This window comes from Coregonus clupeaformis, chromosome 36, assembly GCF_020615455.1.
Source record: "Coregonus clupeaformis isolate EN_2021a chromosome 36, ASM2061545v1, whole genome shotgun sequence".
Classification (NCBI taxonomy): Eukaryota; Metazoa; Chordata; class Actinopteri; order Salmoniformes; family Salmonidae; genus Coregonus; species Coregonus clupeaformis.
This window is the reverse complement of record NC_059227.1, coordinates 3,017,974-3,036,527: the sequence shown is the minus strand read 5'-3', so window position 1 is coordinate 3,036,527 and position 18,554 is coordinate 3,017,974. Positions and strand designations below refer to the sequence as shown.

The following is an 18,554-nucleotide window of genomic DNA, read 5'->3' as shown; positions in this document are numbered from 1 at the left end:
GTCTGCCCAACGCCGTCTGAACTGCCCGTCTGCCCAACGCCGTCAGAGCCTTCCGCCAGACAGGATCAGCCAGAGCCTTCTGCCAGACAGGATCAGCCAGAGCCTTCTGCCAGACAGGATCAGCCAGAGCCTTCTGCCAGACAGGATCAGCCAGAGCCTTCTGCCAGACAGGATCAGCCAGAGCCTTCCGCCAGCCAGGATCCGCCAGAGCCGTCAGCCAGGATCCGCCTGAGCCAGCCAGCCAGGATCTGCCCCTCAGTCCGGTGCTGCCCTTTAGTCAGGTGCTGCCCCTTAGCCCGGTGCTGCCCCTTGGTCCGGTGCTGCCCCTTGGTCCGGTGCTGCCCCTTAGTCCGGTGCTGCCACTTAGTCCGGTGCTGCCCCTTAGTCAGGTGCTGTCCCTTAGTCCGGTACTGCCTACTAAGCAGTTTGTGACTGTGGTAGGGTGGGGATCACGACCGGGGCCAGAGCCACCACCGTGGACAGACGCCCACCCAGACCCTCCCCTAGAGCGTATGCTGGTGCGCCCGGAGTGCGCACCTTTAGGGGGGGGTACTGTGACACTCTGGCTCTAGGACTTTTGTATGTGAGCTAGAGTGTATGTTGTTTTGTTGGGGATTTGGGTGTTTTTCTATGTTGGTAGTTCTGTCGGGTGTATTTCTATGTTTGCAGGTCTGTGGGTTGGTTTTCTAGGTATTGTATGTTGTAGTCAATGACTCCCAATCGGAGGTAACGAGTGTCAGCTGTCGGCTCGTTATCTCTGATTGGGAGCCATATTTAAACTGTCAGTTTTCACCTTTGTTTTGTGGGTTATTGTTCCAAGTTCAGTGTATTGTTACGTTAGGACTTCACTATCGTCTTTTGTTGTTTTTACGTGGTTGCTTTATATATAAAGTCATCATGTTCACTCCACGCGCTGCGTATTGGTCCGCTCCTTCCGACGTTCGTGACAGTTTAGGCATTAATTCTGAATGTTTAAGAAAAGGGTCAAGGTTTGGGATAGGGTCAAAACAAAACCGAGTGCCTAGTGTTATCTCCCAACGTCCCGGAGACCTGGACAAACGTTGAACATCGATTGTTCCCTAAAAATGCTGTTAAAATACAATTGTACCTACACACTGAAGAAGATTGAAAAGCTGAAACGTCTGTGTACGCTATCCCTGATGCAGTGAAAATAAAAATGAAGTAAGCTTAATGCGACATCTTTGTGTGCGGACCCATCACACCTTTTGTTTGTCTGAATTTGCGGGTTTTATGCAAGCTTCTGGGAGAAGCGCGATGGTCCCCTTCTGACTAACAAATGTTGAATATTGCCTTGAATCTGGTGTAACCTCCCAGCTCTGTGATGGGTGGGTGTCCTATGCAATGTTAGGCACTGAGCAAATTTCAGGTCTGCTGAGCGAAAACTTGAACGTTGTGATTTATTTTTGCAACTTCCAGCGTGAGTTTACTGTTAACACTGAGGCTGTACCCACTTTAAGTTACAGTTTTAACAGTGGCCATGTACAGTGGCTTGCGAAAGTATTCAACCCCCCTTGGCATTTTTCCTATTTTGTTGCCTTACAACCTGGAATTAAAATTGATTTTTTGGGTGGTTTGTATCATTTGATTTACACAACATGCCTACCACTTTGAAGATGCAAAATATTTTTTTTTGTGAAAAAAAAACAAGAAATAAGACAAAAAAAACTGAACACTTGAGCGTGCATAACTATTCACCCCCCCAAAGACAATACTTTGTAGAGCCACCTTTTGCAGCAATTACAGCTGCAAGTATCTTGGGGTATGTCTCTATAAGCTTGGCACTTCTAGCCACTGGGATCTTTGCCCATTCTTCAAGAGCAAACTGCTCCAGCTCCTTCAAGTTGGATGGGTTCCGCTGGTATACAGCAATCTTTAAGTCATACCACAGATTCTCAATTGGATTGAGGTCTGGGCTTTGACTAGGCCATTCCAAAACATTTAAATGTTTCCCCTTAAACCACTTGAGTGTTTATTATTTTTATTTTTTATTTTTTAGGGGGTAGATCAGCTTTAATATTGCAGATAGATTGTAACTTCCATCAATGTAATTGTCTGCATCACTTCCAATCCCCCATTTGTTTTTTCTCACATATATATACAATGGGGAAAAAAAATATTTAGTCAGCCACCAATTGTGCAAGTTCTCCCACTTGAAAAGATGAGAGAGGCCTATAATTTTCATCATAGGTACACGTCAACTATGACAGACAAATTGAGGGAAAAAAAATCCAGAAAATCACATTGTAGGATTTTTTATGAATTTATTTGCAAATTATGGTGGAAAATAGGTATTTGGTCACCTACAAACAAGCAAGATTTCTGGCTCTCAAAGACCTGTAACTTCTTCTTTAAGAGGCTCCTCTGTCCTCCACTCATTACCTGTATTAATGGCACCTGTTTGAACTTGTTACCTGTATAAAATACACCTGTCCACAACCTCAAACAGTCACACTCCAAACTCCACTATAGCCAAGACCAAAGAGCTGTCAAAGGACACCAGAAACACAATTGTAGACCTGCACCAGGCTGGGAAGACTGAATCTGCAATAGGTAAGCAGCTTGGTTTGAAGAAATCAACTGTGGGAGCAATTATTAGGAAATACATACAAGACCACTGATAATCTCCCTCGATCTGGGGCTCCACACAAGATCTCACCCCGTGGGGTCAAAATGATCACAAGAACGGTGAGCAAAAATCCCAGAACCACACGGGGGGACCTAGTGAATGACCTGCAGAGAGCTGGGACCAAAGTAACAAAGCCTACCATCAGTAACACACTACGCCGCCAGGGACTCAAATCCTGCAGTGCAAGACGTGTCCCCCTGCTTAAGCCAGTACATATCCAGGCCCGTCTGAAGTTTGCTAGAGTGCATTTGGATGATCCAGAAGAGGATTGGGAGAATGTCATATGGTCAGATGAAACCAAAATATAACTTTTTGGTAAAAACTCAACTCGTCGTGTTTGGAGGACAAAGAATGTTGAGTTGCATCCAAAGAACACCATACCTACTGTGAAGCATGGGGGTGGAAACATCATGCTTTGGGGCTGTTTTTCTGCAAAGGTCCCAGGACGACTGATCCGTGTAAAGGAAAGAATGAATGGGGCCATGTCTCGTGAGATTTTGAGTGAAAACCTCCTTCCATCAGCAAGGGCATTGAAGATGAAACGTGGCTGGGTCTTTCAGCATGACAATGATCCCAAACACACCGCCCGGGCAACGAAGGAGTGGCTTCATAAGAAGCATTTCAAGGTCCTGGAGTGGCCTAGCCAGTCTCCAGATTTCAACCCCATAGAACATTTTTGGAGGGAGTTGAAAGTCTGTGTTGCCCAGCGACAGCCCCAAAACATCACTGCTCTAGAGGAGATCTGCATGGAGGAATGGGCCAAAATACCAGCAACAGTGTGTGAAAACCTTGTGAAGACTTACAGAAAACGTTTGACCTGTGTCATTGCCAACAAAGGGTATATAACAAAGTATTGAGAAACTTTTGTTATTGACCAAATACTTATTTTCCACCATAATTTGCAAATAAATTCATAAAAAATCCTACAATGTGATTTTCTGGAAAATGTTTTCTCATTTTGTCTGTCATAGTTGATGTGTACCTATGATGAAAATTACAGGCCTCTCTCATCTTTTTAAGTGGGAGAACTTGCACAATTGGTGGCTGACTAAATACCTTTTTCCCCCACTGTATATGGGACGGCTGTCAATCTTTTGGTCCTGAAATGAAACTGGTATACTTATTTATCACAATTTTCTTTAACCAATTATGTTCTTTAATGCAAGGTCGACAGACAAGTTCCTTACTTTTTCCTCCTTCCACTCTCCTCTTCCATTTTTGAGGTAATGCTGCAATTATTTGTTTGTAATTTTGGGTAGAGCAGACATTTCCATACGTTTTTGTTAGCTGCATGTGCGACATAACTCCTCCATTCCTACTGATAATATAATTTACGAAGATTATACCTTTTTTTATTTTTTATTCTAAAAATAACGTTTTTTATAATCAATTAGTATATTTGAGTTTAACCACAATATTTGTTGCAATATTTCTTCTGTCATTTCTGGAAGATTAAATTGAAATTGCAACCATCTTTTTATGGCTTGTTTTAGAAATAGTGATATTTGGGAGATTATTTCCTTTTCAAATACACTTGAGTGTTGCTTTAGCAGTATGCTTAGGGTCATTATCCTGCCAGAAGGTGAACCTCCGTCCCAGACTCAAATCTCTGGAAGACTGAAACAGGTTTCCCTCAAGAATGTCCCTGTATTTAGCGCCATCCATCATTCCTTCAATTTTGACCAGTTTCTCAGTCCCTGCCGATGAAAAACATACCCACAGCATGATGCTGCCACCACCATGCTTCACTGTGGGGATGGTGTTCTCGGGGTGATGAGAGGTGTTGGGTTTGCTCCAGACATTTTCCTTGATGGCCAAAAAGCTCAATTTTAGTCTCATCTGACCAGATTACCTTCTTTTGTTGAACACTAAACGTGTTTGCTTATTTCTTTCTTTAACAAATTGCTTTTTTTCTGGCCACTCTTCCGTAAAGCCCAGGTCTGTGGAGTGTTCGGCTTAAAGTGGTCCTATGGACAGATACTCCAATCTCTGCTGTGGAGCTTTGCAGCTCCTTCAAGGTTATATTTGGTCTCTTTGTTGCCTCTCTGATTAATGCCCTCCTTGCCTGGTCCGTGAGTTTTGGTGGGTTTGTTGTGGTGCCATATTCCTTCAATTTTTTAATAATGTATTTAATGGTGCTTCGTGGGATGTTCAAAGTTTCTGATATTTTTTTATAACCCAACCCTGATCTGTACTTCTCCACAACTTTGTCCATGACCTGTTTGGAGAGCTCCTTGTTCTTCATGGTGCCGCTTTCTTGGTAGTGTCCTTTGCTTAGTGGTGTTGCAGACTCTGCAGCCTTTCAGAACAGGTGTATATATACTGAGATCATGTGACAGATCATTTGACACTTAGATTGCACACAGGTGGACTTTATTTAACTAATTATGTGACTTCTGAAGGTAATTGGTTGCACCAGATCTTATTTAGGGGCTTCATAGCAAAATACATATGCACGCACACATTTCCGTTATGAATTTTTTAGGATTATTTGAAACAAGTAATTGTTTTCATTTCACTTCACCAATTTGGACTATTTTGTGTATGTCCATTACATGAAATCCAAATAAAAATCAATTTAAATTACAGGTTGTAATGCAACAAAATATGAAAAAGGGGGATGAATACTTTTGCAAGGCACTGTAGGCTACTGTGGCTATTTCATCATAATGTAGGCCTACCAGAGTGGCCTATCATCAAAAACAATGGAGAAAATGCATAACATTTTAACATGGAAATAGCTGTTCTATCGTTCAGCCTACAGTAGCAGCCAATGTGTGGTGTTCAATGTAGGCCTACATTCTATGAGACTTTTGAAAAAAACATGCAAGACTTGATATTAACCTGTTTATCCACTTGTCCTTCAGACAAGGAGGTGACTGAACATGTTGTTGTGTTGTTTGATGCAAGAAACCCCTTTACACAATAAAGAGAATCATACCAATTATGCTACCCTTTGCCTATTAGCTGCTTAGCTTATTCAAGCCTGTCTCAAAATACAACACTGCCCATTTAAGACAAAAAAAAACCTCTTTAACTGACCTGCTTTTCAAAGATGTCTAGAAATGTACAAGTTTTTGTGCTCTTGTAGGAAGCAATCACTCCCCCATTGCTGACTACAAATGATCTATAACTGGGCTAATAACTCACTAACTAGCAAAGGATATGAACAAACGTGCACACGTGGCTACATGCAGCTCTCGCTTTGATCTGAAAACAAGCACATCTACTCGCGACCGCTCATGCTGTAAACACAGTCCAGTTCAAAGTAAACGGCACAGATCCATATATGGCAATGGTCTATTTGCATATAAGCCTACTGCAGCTCTGATTGGTTACGCCTCACCGGTCTGTGTAGAATCCTACTCCGATGCGTTCTACCATCAACAAAATATCTTGCATATTTAGTTTAGCATACTAAGTCTTGCATAGTTAGTTTTGTTTCGGTATGTTGCATTGAAAGTGGCTAATATTACGTTTATTCGATCACAATTCCCACAGTAAAGGGAAACGTTGATAGAAAGTTGAGTGAAGTTCAATCTCGTGCTTTCAATCTATTTCTTCTGCACGGCAGTCCCGGGGAAGCTGGGTGCCCCGTGCCTGCGCGCAGCTTAGAGGGAACATTGGTCCTATGCCTCACCCCCGCAGCGAGGAAATAGCCTGGGGAAATTAGACTGAGATGACTAGGACTGAAAGCTGGTATTTTAGTTGATATTTTCAGAGTTCTATGTGGAGATTATATGAGGACAAATTGTACAGTGCTAAGCCAGTACGAAACGTCTCTATGTCCACACACACACACAACCCTATGAGAGGAGTAAGGTAGCCAGGGAGAAACATGCACGCACGCAAGGACACACACTGCATGGTGTCCACTTTAACAACAGGAGTCCCTACAATGAGCCTACAGTGTGGTGAATCGCTAGAGGCCAGAGAATGTCAATGAGAGACTGGAGAGAGCGGACCCAGCAGCTCTCTTAAAGAAAAGATGACGTAATAATTATATAACTCCCTGTGTCATGTGACATGATTTGGCTTGTCTATTATATATTTAAGTATCTCCCTCAGTGAAAATGTCAACAGCTGGTGACTCACTACACTACACCAGTCCTCATCCTGTGGAAAAAATACATTGCTAGACCACAGAGCTCCTGGCATCCGGTAGTGTGTGTGTGTGTGTGTGTGTGTGTGTTTACGACCTAACCACCTGGTGTGAGGGGGTTCCAGTGATCAGGGAGGGACAATGAGAACAGCTAACAAGACGACCGGTAGGGTGACCCCTCTAGAGGACAAGGTAAAGGTCAGAGGTCACAGGTATATCCTCTATGAGAGCACTTCAGGACAGTCATATGACAGGGGACACAGCATGCACGCACACTAGTTGTCAAAGTGCGCTGTTCTATGACAAGCAGTATGTTCAAGTTCCATGCGGGGCACAACATTTCGCCTCGTGTGATAGATTATGCTGACAACACATTCTCAAATATTGCACTGTTGCCCAAACAAGACATTCACATGGTATGGGATATTGCCTCGCATGCAAATCACTGATCTTAAAGAAATAATATTTATTGATCTTAAAGAGAAGGGAGGACACATTTGAACCCTTCCACAAAGGTATATTGACAGCACTCACATAAAGTGCAAACTACACTGTACAAACATATAAATACAACATTTCAAATGTCAAAGATTTTACTGAGTTACAGTTCATATAAGGAAATCAGTCAATTGAAATAAATTAATTAGGCCTTAATCTATGTATTTCACATGACTGGGAATACAGATACAGTATGCATCTGTTGGTCAAAGATACCTTCAAAAAAAGTTGGGGCCGTGGATCAGAAAACCCATCTGTATCTGGTGTGACCACCATTTGCCTCAAGCAGCGCGATACATCTCCTTCGCATAGAGTTGATCAGGCTGTTGATTGTGGCCTGTGGAATGTTGTGCCACTCCTCTTCAATGGCTGTGCAAAGTTGCTGGATATTGTCGGGAACTGGAACACGCTGTCGTACACGTCAATCCAGAGCATTCCAAACATGCTCAATGGGTGACATGTCTGGTGAGTATGCAGGCCATGGAGAAACGGGGACATTTTCAGCTTCAAGGAATTGTGTACAGATCCTTGCGTCATGAGGTGATGGCGGCGGATGAATAGCACGACAATGGGCCGCAGGATCTTGTCACGGTTTCTATGTGAATTCAAGTTGCCATCGATAAAATGCAATTGTGTTCATTGTCTGTAGCTTAAGCCTGCCCATACCATAACCCCACCGCCACCATGGGGAACTGTTCACAATGTTGACATCAGCAAACTGCTCGCCCACACGACACCATACACACGGTCTGCCATCTGCCTGGTACAGTTGAAACCGGGATTCATCCATGAAGAGTACACTTCTCTAGCGTGCCAGTGGCCATCGAAGGTGAGCATTTGCCCACTGAATTCGGTTACGACGCCGAACTGCAGTAAGGTCAAGACCCTGGTGAGTATGACGAGCACGCGGATGAGCTCCCTTAGTTTCTGACAGTTTGTGCAGAAATTATTCAGTTGAAACCCACAGTTTCATCAGCTGTCTGGGTGGCTGGTCTCAGACGATCCCGCAGGTGAAGAAGCCGGATGGGGAGATCCTGGGCTTGTGTGGTTACACGTGGTCTGCGGTTGTGAGGACAGTTGGATATACTGCCAAATTCTCTAAAACAATATTGGAGGTGGCTTATGGTAGATAAATGTACATTCAATTCTCTGGCAACAGCTCTGGTGGACATTCCTGCTGTCTTGCTGTCAGCATGCCAATTGCACGCTCCATTTAAACTTGAGACATCTGTGGAATTATGTGGTGTGACAAAACTGCACATTTTAGATTGGCCTTTTATTGTCCCCAGCACAAGGTGCACCTGTGTAATGATTATGCTGTTTAATCAGCTTCTAAAATATGCCACACCTGTCAGGTGGATGGATTATCTTGGCAAAGGAGAAATGCTCACTAACAGTGATGCTTTTTGTGCGTATGGAACATTTTTGGGATCTTTTATTTCAGCTCATGAAACATGAGACCAACACTTTACATGTTGTGTTTATATTTTTGTTCAGTGTACTTCAACTCTGGCCCTTTGAAACCATATCAAAGTAATTGACCGCTTTGCTGGCCAACCAAGCATTATCCCTGGATGTCCATCGAAAACTAGAAACCTTTGCTGCCCTTTCCTAACAATAAGCCTGTCTCTCTCCACAGCCAACATTGTGTGGTGATCAATCAATCTAAAGAGGAAGTTCCCTATTTGGCCCCTCCAAACGTTGGTGTTCATTTGTGTTCTGCTTTTGTGTCCTGAGCACCCTATGTCATCACCTCACTCTGAGACTCATGCCATGCATTGTGGGAGCTGTGCCCACTTCCTGCCAATGGGGGGTTGAAACAGGCAGGATGGCAGGCAGGCAGGCAGGGTGATATGCCCAGAGGAAGTCTGGGTAATCTCCTGTGGGCCATTGTCCCGAGGGGAGTGGTGATGATGGGACCAGAGCAGGAAAAGGAATGATTTTAAAGAGAGGGGGGAAGCAGCCTGGTCTCATAGACTAAATGTAATCTGGGACACTCAAAGTAGTATAATATGTTCCGTTTGATATAGTTACATAAAAACGAAAGGAGGGTCGTTGGTCGGGGTGGATAACGCGAACGTCTAGCAATCCAAAGGTTGCGTGTTCGAATGTCATCATGGACAAATGTAGCATTTTAGCTAATTAGCAAATTTGCAACTACTTAATACATTTGAGCTACTTTAGCAACTACTTAGCATGTTAGCTAACACTTCCTCTAAACTTAACCCTTTAACCTAACTCTTAACCTTAACCCTAACCTTAACCCCTAACCCCTAGCCTAGCCACAAGAAATTGTAATCCGTAACATATCATATGTATTGCAAATCGTAACATATTGTACGAATTGCAATTCGTAACATACAGTATCATACGGATTGTAATTCGTAACATATCATACAAATTGTATTTGTAACATATCACACAAAATAGATGATGGACATCCACAAATTAATACATACCATACCAAACGAAACATATCACACGAAATAGATGATGGACATCCACAAATTAATACATACCATACCAAACGTAACATATAATACTAATTTGAGTGTCCCATTTACTATGTTACGTCTACCCCTGAGTCCAGGTTGGGGAAAGCGATGAAGGGAGGGAGGAAAAAGCCTGTCTGTCTGTCTGTCTGTCTGTCTGTCTGTCTGTCTGTCTGTCTGTCTGTCTGTCAGCAGCACAAGTCAATGAGAGGATAGAGGGGAAACAGGGTGGTACTCTTTCTTCAGAGAGGAAATGGCAAGCCAGGGGTCACTGAGACTATAAAAGGGGTAGGGGTGGGGGGAGAACGTGCCAGGGAAGAAACCAAGCTTCCCTTTCAATTTAGAAGCTCTACGGGGTATGGCGAGGGGCAAGATCAGGGGTGAGGGAGAAAGCTCTGGGGTAAAATGAGCTCCAAAGAGGGGCTCTAGGGGAGAGAGAATATGGTGGGGTGAGAAGAACATAAGAGGAGAGAGACAAAATATACAGTAAGGGGCCTCCTTTCCTCCCTCTCGATGGCATTCTAAGAATCAGAGAATGTCATTCATCCTCCATCTGGTTCCTATCAGTCCCAGTCCCAGCTTCAATTCCTACAGTACAACACACAGACCAAGGGAGCAGATATAATACTTCTGGTATGTGGTCCCTCGGTTGCACGTGGGCGTCACGTGAACAGACCACCTCCACAACTCCACAGTGTTTTACCATAGGACTGTATGGGGAGTGGGGACTCTTAACTGAACTTCCCTCCCAGTCCCCATAGCCATTCCTCTGTCCAGCCTTCAATACTAAATCACTCTCCCCTCAACGCAAACAATGCTGTTACATCACTGGTCCCTGGGACAGGGAGACATGGCTTCACAGTGACTTGAACTGTCATAGTGATTAACAACACAGGACTCGGATGAGTGTTTGATGACTGGCTCATGATGTTCCGGGAGGTGGCAGGTCCCAGTGAGTAAGAAGTACAAGTGTGTGTATGCATGCACGCACACACACACACACGCACACATACTCCAGGAATTATGGGGCAGGGGGACAGGAACCTGTGAAGAGTACCCCACCCATACCCCCATCCCGTCCTGCTCTCTAGCCTGTTGTAATCGGCCCATCTCCCCTCCTCTCTCCCCCTGTCTCCCTACCCTCCAGCTTACACAATGGGAGGAAGGAAGCCTGGAGGGCCGTAGAATGGGGACTGAGGAAACACGAGGCAGAGCTGGGCTGGCCTTCCTTCAGCCACAGGGGGCCGTGACAGAGAGGACGGAGTTAGACTTGAGTTACTCTGCGTGACTCAAACCATGGAGAAAGTGTGTGTTTGTGGTTATGTGTCAATCACCAGAGGCACAGGGCAGTGACTGGGCCTAACTCCTATGCATCACTCCTGTCTAAGAGCCCAGTCATTCACCATGGGCAAGGTCTCTGGCCCTCAGCGGGTGTACAGTCAGATGTTGTCACAAGCTACTATCTGGAGACACTTGTCCCCTCATACCATCATTGGCTCTGAACATGCTGCAAGGATAAACATGATTCATGACCCACATATGTGTGTTTGTACGTGTGTGTGTGTGTGTGTGTGTGTGTGTGTGTGTGTGTGTGTGTGTGTGTGTGTGTGTGTGTGTGCATGTGTATGTTGACTGTCTAACCCAGATTCTCTGCACTGCACATTCGCCACACATGGAGAGGGAAGTGGGGTTGAACTGTAGTCTTACTTTCTCTCTGTCTCTGGGGTGGACACTTCACTGCTGAAGCCAAGGGACTCCTGTGGACAGAGGAGGTACTGCACTTAGCATGGTATTCAGCCATGTAACATAGATGTAACACTCAGATAACCTTAATCCAAGGTCTTAATCCATATGGATCAAATCACATTGACGTAGCAAATCATGTCACTCTGATGTAAGCTAGCTAACTCACATACTAGGCTATACGTATATTATGTGATGCTGATGTTGTGTGACTAAGGCAAGAGGATTCTTGGCTTACTTGGATCTCTGAGCGAAGCTGCAGGGAGGTGGAGCTTGTGTCAACATTCTCCTGTAAGAGAGAGCAAGAGAGAGAGATAACAGTCAGTGCATGGTTATAACTGTTGGCCAGTGAAGGTACAGGGCAGTGTAACAAATAAAACCATATGAACGTGTGTTGCTCAGCTAGAGAAAGGAAAACGACGTGTCACATCCAGGAGGGTGTAACAACAATCACAGACATTGACTGTGATATTGAACTCATATAGACCCCGCCCTGATAAAAGAGAGAGAAAGGAGAGAGAAAGAGAAAGGAGGAGAACAGAGCAGTGTTTACATGTACCAGCCCATCCATGCACATGCCTATTATTGGCAGGTGAAAACACTGCCAGACCTGTTTTAACTGAGTCAACATCAAGAACATGACTAGAGTGTTCGGTGAGGTGCTATAGGAATCTTACCTATACAAATACACAATAAACGACTGGAATTACAGACCTGACTACAAATACCAGAACGACAACATACTGTATAACAACACCCTAACTCCACCCTCATATGATACGTAATTACGTACGTCACTCAGGGAACACCTCAAGTTAATGAACCATCTTGAAGTGTTTTGAAGACATATTCAGAGGTGTATGCATGACCATAACATACTAAAGCATCCAGCCTATGCATTACCGTAGCGGTGAGAGAAAGGGTGAGATTGAAGCTAATTATAGTTACTGAGAGGCAGATACATTTTACACAGAAGAGAGGAGTGCGAGTATGAAGATGGGTCAATGGCCCATCCAAACTTCAGTGAAAACAGTGGGAAAAACCCAGACAGATCTGTGTCACCTCTCTGGACCCATAACATGTTGTGAGCTGCCCTGCTGCGTTTGTGTGTATGTGAATGTGTGGGTTTGTGGGTGTGTGTTTTGGAGCAATCATCTGTCAGAGAAGGATAGTGAAGTAGCTTATGGCTACAGCAGCTGTTGTTGTTAAGGCCTATCCAGAGAGAGAAAGCGAGAGAGCGAGAGATCACTGTTGGCCTATACACAAACAGTGCAACCCAGCCATCAGAAGCTGAGGGGACTTCTTAGTTTCTGTAGCTTTGTTGCCTTTTTCATATTCATCTGTTTTATATTAGAGCTCTTGGAATAACAACAGTGACCCTTCAGTCCCCTTTGGAGAAGAATGCTGCATTACAGTTGGGTTGCATCGGCAAACAATGTATGGGACGGCATCCCAAGCCGCTTCCTCTGAGCATGTGCAAACTAGCCGGCTGGAGTGTTTACGGACATATTCAATCTCTCCATATCCCAGTTTGTTGTCCCCACTTGTTTCATGAGGTCCACCATTGTTCCTGCACCCAAGAAAGCAAAGGTAACTGAACTAGATGACTATCACCCCGTAGCACTCACTTCTGCCATCATGGGCGGCAGGTAGCTTAGTGGTTAAGAGCGTTGTGCCAGTACCCGAAAGGTCGCTGGTTCTAATCCCCGAGCTGACTAGGTGAAAAATCTGTCGATGTGCCCTTGAGCAAGGCACTTAACCCTAATTGCTCCTGTAAGTCGTTCTGGATAAGAGCGTCTGCTAAATGACTAAAATGTAAATGTAAATGTAAAAAAGTGCTTTGAGAGGCAAGATAAGGACCATATCACCTTACCCGACAACCTAGACCCACTACAATTCCATACCGCCCGAACAGATCTACGGTTGACGCAATCGCCATTGCACTGCACACAGCCCTAAATTATGTAAGAATGCTGTTCATCGACTCACCCTTCAACACCATAGTACCCAAGCTCATCACTAAGCTCAGGGCCCTGGGTCTGAACTCCTCCCTGTTCAACTGGGTCCTGGACTTTCTGTCAGGCCGACCCCAAGTGGTGAAGGTAGGTAACTGAGGGGGCTCCTGAGTGGCGCAGTGGTCTAAGGCACTGCATCGCAGTGCTAACTGTGCCACTAGAGATCCTGGTTCGAATCCAGGCTCTGTCGCAGCCGGCCGCGACCGGGAGACTCATGGGCGGCGCACAATTGGCCCAGCGTCGTCCAGGGTAGGGAATGGCCGGCAGGGATGTAGCTCAGTTGATAGAGCATGGCGTTTGCAACGCCAGGGTTGTGGGTTCGATTCCCACGGGGGGCCAGTATAAAAAAAATATATATGTATTCACTAACTGTAAGTCGCTCTGGATAAGAGCGTCTGCTAAATGACTAAAATGTAAATGTAAATGTAACAACACCTCCGTGTCACACCCTGATCTGTTTCACCTGTCTTGTGATTGTCTCCAACCCCCACAAGGTGTCTCCCATGACCTCATGGGTATTTATACCTGAGTTTTCTGTTTGTCTGTTGCCAGTTCGTCTTGTCCTGTCAAGTCCTACCAGCGTGTTCCCATGTTTCCTGTGCTCTAGTTTTTGCTTTTTCTAGTCTTCCCAGTTCTGACCTTTCTGCCTGTCCTGACCCTGATCCTGCCTGCCGTCATGTACCTGCCTGACTCTGATTTGGATTACGACTCTTTGCCTGCCTTGACCTACTGATTGCCTGCCCCTTGTACTGTAATAAACTCTGAGACTTCTACTATCCGCCTCCTGTGTCTGCATCTGGGTCTTAGCCTGAGCCGTGACACTCCGCCAAGCTGATCCTCAACACTGGGGCCCCACAGGGGTGCGTGCTCAGCCCCTCCTGTACTCCCTTTTCACCCATGACTGTGTGGCCAAACACCACTCCAACTCAATCATCAAGTTTGCTGATGACGCCCTTCCGAGTGGCGCAGCGCTCTAAAGCACTGCATCGCAGTGCTTGAGGCATCACTACAGACCCGGGTTCGATCCCAGGCTGTGTCACAGCCGGCCGTGACCGGGAGACCCATGAGGCGGCGCACAATTGGCCCAGCGTCATCCGGGTTAGGGGAGGGTTTGGCCGGCCGAGGTGTCCTTGTCCCATCGCACTCTAGCGACTCCTTGTAGCGGGTCATCTACAGCACCCGGTGTCACAGGAAGACCAAGAAGATCATCACGGACCTTAGCCTCCCGAGCCACGGCCTGTTCACCCCGCTACTATCTAGAAGGAGGAGACAGTACAGGTGCAACAAATCTGGGACCGAGCGACTGATGAACACCTTCTATCTCCAGGTCATCAGACGGTTAAACAGTCACCACTAGCCGGCCTCTGCCCAGTATCCTGCCCTGAACCTTAGTCACTATTACTAGCCGGCTACCACCCGGTACTCTACCCTGCACCTTAGAGACTGCTTTGCCCTATGTACTGTACACAGAGTCATTAAACACTGGTCACTTAAGTAATGTTTACATACTGTTTAACACACTTTATATGTATATACAGTGGCTTGCGAAAGTATTCACCCCCCTTGGCATTTTTCCTATTTTGTTGCCTTACAACCTGTAATTAAAATTGATTTTCCGGGGGTTTGTATCATTTGATTTAAACAACATGCCTACCACTTTGAAGAAGCAAAATATGTTTTATTTTGAAACAAACAAGAAATAAGACAAAAAAACGGAATACTTGAGCGTGCATAACTATTCACCCCCCCAAAGACAATACTTTGTAGAGCCACCTTTTGCAGCAATTACAGCTGCAAGTATCTTGGGGTATGTCTCTATAAGCTTGGCACTTCTAGCCACTGGGATCTTTGCCGATTCTTCAAGAGCAAACTGCTCCAGCTCCTTCAAGTTGGATGGGTTCCGCTGGTATACAGCAATCTTTAAGTCATACCACAGATTCTCAATTGGATTGAGGTCTGGGCTTTGAATAGGCCATTCCAAGACATTTAAATGTTTCCCCTTAAACCACTTGAGTGTTGCTTTAGCGGTATGCTTAGGGTCATTGTCCTGCTGGAAGGTGAACCTCTGTCCCAGTCTCAAATCTTTGGAAGACTGAAACAGGTTTCCCTCAATAAATTCCCTGTATTTAGCGCCATCCATCATTCCTTCAATTCTGACCAGTTTCCCAGTCCCAGCCGATGAAAAACATCCCAACAGCATGATGCTGCCACCACCATGCTTCACTGTGGGGATGGTGTTCTCGGGGTGATGAGAGGTGTTGGGTTTGCGCCAGACATAGCGTTTCCCTTGATGGCCAAAAAGCTTAATTTCAGTCTCATCTGACCAGAGGACCTTCTTCCATATGTTTGGGGTGTCTCCCACATGCCTTTTGGCGAACACCAAATGCAATTGCTTATTTTTTTCTTTAAGCAATGGCTTTTTTCTGGCCACTCTTCCGTAAAGCCCAGCTCTGTCGAGTGTACGGCTTAAAGTGGTCCTATGGACAGATACTCCAATCTCCGCTGTGGAGCTTTGCAGCTCCTTCAGGGTTATCTTTGGTATCTTTGTTGCCTCTCTGATTAATGCCCTCCTTGCCTGGTCTGTGAGTTTTGGTGGGCGGCCCTCTCTTGGCAGGTTTGTTGTGGTGCCATATTCTTTCCATTTTTTAAATAATGGATTTAACGGTGCTCCGTGGGATGTTCAAAGTTTCAGATTTTTTTTAGAACCCAACCCTGATCTGTACTTCTCCACAACTTTGTCCCTGACCTGTTTGGAGAGTGCCTTCTTGGTGGTGCCCCTTGCTTAGTGGTGTTGCAGACTCTGGGGCCTTTCAGAACAGGTGTATATATACTGAGATCATGTGACAGATCATGTGACACTTGCACACAGGTGGACTTTATTTAACTAAATATGTGACTTCTGAAGGTAATTGGTAGCACCAGATCTTATTTAAGGGCTTCATAGCAAAGGGGGTGAATACATATGCATGCACCACTTTTCCGTTATTTATTTTTGAGAAAATGTTTCATTTCACTTCACCAATTTGGACTATTTTGTGTATGTCCATTACATGAAATCCAAATTAAAATAAAATTACAGGTTGTAATGCAACAAAATAGGAAAAACGCCAAGGGGGATGAATACTTTTGCAAGGCACTGTATACTGTATTCTAGTCATGGTTCATCCTATGTAACTAATGCTGTATACACTTTTTCTATTCATATACTGTCCATACTGTCTACAGTATACACACCATTATACAGTATACATACAGTGCCTTTGGAAAGTATTCAGACACCTTGACCTTTTCCACATTTTGTTATGTTACAGCCTTATTCTAAAATGTATACAATTGTTGTTGTTTTTTCTCCTCAATCTACACACAATACCCCATAATGACAAAGCTAATTTATTCAAAATAAAAAACGGAAATATAATTTTTAAATAAGTATTCAGACCCTTTACTCAGTACTTTGTTGAAGCACCTTTGGCAGCGATTACAGCATTGAGGCATTTCCAGCCCACTCATTATCTCAGCCAATCATGGCTAGCAGGAAGGTTGCTGTCTTTTTCTGTGGCTAAACCAGCTAGGCTCGTAATTTAACAATTGTATTCATATTTACAGATGGCATACACGTTTGTTATTAAAGCACATTCAATACATTTTATAAAAAATATATATATGTTTTTTTAAATCAAAATGCGTTTTTGGGCAGAAATGCCTTCTGGGACATGTGAACTATGTTCCAGAATGCATTTCTGCCCAAAAACGCATTTTGATTAAAAAAAAGAAGTTTACATTCAAATGGCTCTCCTGTGAAGTAGTAACGCGCGACATAAGCCTAGTTTCCTGAAATGAGTCATAAATACAGTACCGGCATCCAAAATAAAGTACTGGCACCTATTTCAGTCCAAGTCGAGCGCTGATTATTAAACATATATATTTTTTTAATAAAATGTATTGAATGTATTAAAATGTAGGTTAAGCTATAGGGCATTAGAACAGCACTTGGTTCACATGTGCTTAGTCCTGCATAGTGTGTAAATATAATGCTGTGTTGAAATCCAATTAAATGACATAAACCCTATTCGGACGGGACATGTTCTACTGGGAGAGCTCAGGTAATGTAATTATGTGTGCGAGCACAAACCACCACATCTGGAATTTTAGTCCTGTCCGAATCTGCCATGTCAGTCATTTTTACTTAGCAGGAAGGTTATTATCCCAGCTGTTTTGGGGCCTCCCGAGGGGCACATTGGTCTAAGGCACTGCAGTGCTAAGTGTGCCACTAGAGATCCTGGTTCGAGTCCAGGCTCTGTCGCAGCCGGCCGTGACCGGGAGACCCGTGGGGCGGCGCACAATTGGCCCAGCGTCGTCCAGGTTAGGGTTTGGCCGGCAGGGATGTTCTTGTCCCATCGCGCACGACTCCTGTGGCGGGCCCGGGCGCAGTGCACGCTGACTCGGTCGCCAGGTGTACAGTGTTTCCTCTGGGTTAAGCAGGCACTGTGTCAAGAAGTAGTGCGGCTTGGTTGGGTTGTGTTTCGGAGGACGCACGACTCTCAACCTTCTCCTCTCCGGTGTTGCATCGATGGGACAAGACTGTAACTACCAATTGGATACCACAGATTTGTGGAGAAAAAGGGGGTAAAACAATTTAAATAAACCTACAGTTTTTCGGCAAACTCCCAGGTTTTCGAGCCACTCCTTAGTTGCCCTGGCTGTGTGTTTCGGGTGGTTGTCATGCTGGAAGACCCAGCCACGACCCATCTTCAATGCTCTTACTGAGGGAAGGAGGTTGTTGGCCAAGATCTTGCGATACATGGCCCCATCCATCCTCCCCTCAAAACGGTGCCATCGTCCTGTCCCCTTTGCAGAAAGGTATCCCCAAAGAATGATGTTTCCACCTCCATGCTTCACGGTTGGGATGGTGTTCTTGGGGTTGCACTCATCCTTCATCTTCCTCCAAACACGGCGAGTGGAGTTTAGACCAAAAAGCTCTATTTTTGTCTCATCAGACCACATGACCTTCTCCCATTCCTCCTCTGGATCATCCAGATGGTCATTGGCAAACTTCA

At 44.9% G+C, this 18,554-nt stretch overlaps 1 protein-coding gene across 8 annotated transcripts in view; it reads right to left on the bottom strand.

The window, feature by feature from the left end:
• LOC121552280 (SAM and SH3 domain-containing protein 1-like) overlaps positions 1-18,554 on the bottom strand; it is a 323,777-nt gene that overhangs the window by 48,677 nt on the left and 256,546 nt on the right. For all 8 annotated transcript variants that reach the window (XM_045211224.1, XM_045211225.1, XM_045211230.1 and 5 more), the window contains 2 exons: positions 11,721-11,771; positions 11,447-11,496 (listed from right to left, as the gene is read on the bottom strand). In XM_045211224.1, the coding sequence (XP_045067159.1) occupies positions 11,447-11,496; positions 11,721-11,771 (101 nt within the window). The remainder of the gene's footprint in view (positions 1-11,446; positions 11,497-11,720; positions 11,772-18,554) is intronic.